Source organism: Egretta garzetta, unplaced genomic scaffold (genome assembly GCF_000687185.1).
Source record: "Egretta garzetta isolate BGI_Z169 unplaced genomic scaffold, ASM68718v1 scaffold179, whole genome shotgun sequence".
Lineage (NCBI taxonomy): Eukaryota > Metazoa > Chordata > Aves > Pelecaniformes > Ardeidae > Egretta > Egretta garzetta.
Genome location: NW_009270001.1, coordinates 657693 through 660873, shown reverse-complemented (window position 1 = coordinate 660873; position 3181 = coordinate 657693). Strand labels below are relative to the sequence as shown.

Sequence of the window (3181 nt, the reverse complement as noted above, 5' to 3'; positions counted from 1 at the left end):
AGCCCGCCTGGACAAAGTCCTGTGTAACATGCTCTAGGAGAACCTGCTTTAGCAGGGGGGTTGGACTGGATGATCTCCCGAGGTCCCTTCCAACCCTTGCCATTCTGTGATTCTGCGAGAAGCAGAACTTCTTTCCTCAAAGGAATAAATAGCCGCTGACTATTACACATCCCAAACGCCCTCTCTTCAGGTTTTTAAGTGTAGAGGGAACATCACAGTCCCTAAAAATACACATCTCAAGAGGTCTCGTATATTCAGGGGTCTGAAAAGTAACAGAGCTGGTACTGTGGGGAAGGTCCTGTACCCAGGTTTGGAATAAATGCTTGGAGCTGACCCCTTGTATACATGCGGTGTATGCTATATTCGTCGCTGGGTTTCACTCTTCGTTTAATCATCATTCAACTGATCCCAGCAAGTAATTCAGTTTAACCCAAACCAATTCTTAATCCGTTGACTCAACATTTTTTACTTTGGTCGTACATATTTTTTCAAAAAAAGCTGAATGCTACTAACAGATACAGCATGTGAACCCTTACGAGTTTTTTTAACAAAAATGAGGATGCTTTAGCTGATTTATATGTTTATGGAGAACAGGTGTGCTCCATGCACTCACTGCAGAATTAGTCCTAACTACTCAGGTGACAGATTTAAGTTTAGGCCAGTAGTTTTCATCGAACTCTCCAAAATGGCAATAATTTACGGACTGTTAAGTTTGAGTCTTCATTAAATGCTAACAACGCTTGTAAAACAAAAAGACCCTTAGCTCTTTTAAGGATAATCTCACATTCCTAAGCTTATCTTCCCGGCAGCAAAGCAGGCCTCGACGCTCACCCTGCCCACTGATTCCTGTCCCTCTGTCTCCTCCAAAACGGCGCCAGCAAGAGCCGGTGACGAGGCTTTGCTGCAGACCGGCTCAGGGACCTGACCAAACTACAAGAGCTTCTTCTCTTCCCTTTTGGCCAGGCTGTTGGTTATCCATGTTATTTGCTAAATTACATACACCGTGTTGCCTTACAAACACACAGTCCGGGGGCAGGGATGGAACTTTGCCCTTAAGTTCTTTCACAATAATAACGACGCCATCTCATATTGCTCCAGACCCTGCCTAATTTTACTAGATGGGAGAGACATCTACAAATGCTTTTCCCTCCACAAACCTTCAGGAGGGGCAACAAGGGGTGGCTGAAGTCCTGAGCGAGAAAGGACTTTATGGCCTTTGTCAGCTCTCCCTAAGTCCCCAAGAAGGTTCCACATCACCACGACAAGACTTCCAGAGTCTCCGAAGTTTTCCAAGGTGATAAACATTGGATGAGAGCAGAATACTAGCAAATGCATAGGGATCTGGAAACTTTTGGGGCTAGAAAGCAAAGGTCACTCTGAATCCTTACCACTCAGTTCAAGGCATCTTTGTATCTGGTTTTGTTAACCACCTCCTGCCAAATGGGGATCTGTTATTATAGCTCTGAAACATTCTCTGGCCCACCGACGTTTCTCAAATGCACTTGGTATGAAAATATTCCTTTGTCAGACCCTGATTTGAAGGCCTAAACCCCAATCATTAACCTCAAAAAAAGTTAAGGAGCAAGAAGGGTGTATGAAAAATATTGTGGCGAGAGATGAGAGACAATCCTGAAACAGGCACAAGAAAACTAACACCAAACAAGTATGGGCAGAGCTGCTCTCTTGTATTATCCAGTTCAGCGGAGCAATACGGAATTACTGCAACACTGGCTAGACGGGCTTTCAGCACCGAAACCTCAAACCATGCCTTCTACAAATGTTATTTAAGTACAGCCTGCCAAGTAGCCAAGCACTGGCAAACAGATAAAAAGCCCTACTTCTCGATTTCAATTTTGTTTTTAAACGAGATCAGGTATTAAAGGGCATATTTATCTCATTTTAAGAGGCGCAAAATTTAAACCGCGCAGAGCATAAGGTATTTCTTTACCCAAAACGCTTCGGTGGCACTTACGAACAGCGTTAATCCTGCACTGTGACTCCTAATGCAGGCAGGGGCTGGATGTGGCAAAAGAAACTTTTGGGCGCTGACGCTTCAAGCGTCACTTCTAGTGACTTCTGGTGGCCGCAACGTAGACCTGGCCAGCTCTTGGACACACGTACGCACCCTTTGCCATAGGTTTGTTCCCACCGTAACTGCCTTAAGCGCTGCAGAAAGTCAAACACAGCATATTCCACCGTGCAAAGGCTTTGCAAACCAGTGCTCAAAAGAGAGGGGTCTGCCGCCGCCGCCGCTACCCCTTCTGCACCCTCCGCACCCAGCGCAGTCGGGTGTTTATGGAAAGATCCCGTTTATATCCAGCTGTTCATCGCACGGATGCTGGCACGGCATGGACAAGGCAGCGGGGAGGAGCACACACGGACACAGACAGGGACACGGACACCAACAGGGACACGGACACCAACAGGGACATGGACACGGACAGGGATACGGACAGGGACACGGACAGGGACAGGAACACGGACACGGACAGGGATACGGACATGGACAGGGACAGGGACACGGACACCAACAGGGACACGGACAGGGACACGGACAGGGATACAGACATGGACAGGGACAGGGACACGGACACAGACAGGGACATGGACAGGGACACGGACACGGACAGGGACAGGGGCAGGGACACAGACACGGACAGGGACAGGGGCAGGGACACAGACACGGACAGGGACAGGGGCAGGGACACAGACACGGACAGGGACAGGGGCAGGGACACAGACACGGACAGGGACAGGGGCAGGGACACAGACACGGACAGGGACAGGGGCAGGGACACAGACACGGACAGGGACAGGGGCAGGGACACAGACACGGACAGGGACAGGGGCAGGGACACAGACACGGACAGGGACAGGGGCAGGGACACAGACACGGACAGGGACAGGGGCAGGGACACGGACACGGACAGGGATACGGACAGGGACACGGACACGGATGTGGACAGGGACATGGACACGGACATGGACAGGGACACAGACACGGACAGGGACACGGACAGGGACAGGGGCAGGGACACGGACAGGGACAGGGACAGGGACAGAGACACGGACAGGGACAGGGACAGGAACAGGGACAGGGACAGGGACGGCTCCAGAGGCTCCATTGGGGATTTTTCTGACGGAAAAAGCGAGCTGCCGCCGCGTTAAGGGTCCCTACAAC

General features: G+C 50.4%; 1 protein-coding gene across 1 annotated transcript in view; it reads right to left on the bottom strand.

Annotated features, from left to right (window-relative positions):
• The window catches only part of ACAA2 (acetyl-CoA acyltransferase 2), a 19875-nt gene extending 18621 nt beyond the window's left edge, over nt 1-1254 (bottom strand). Inside the window, exon 1 of the mRNA XM_035903089.1 lies at nt 1158-1254. Coding sequence (XP_035758982.1) covers nt 1158-1254 — 97 coding nt within the window. The remainder of the gene's footprint in view (nt 1-1157) is intronic.
• Between the last annotated feature and the right edge of the window lie 1927 nt (nt 1255-3181).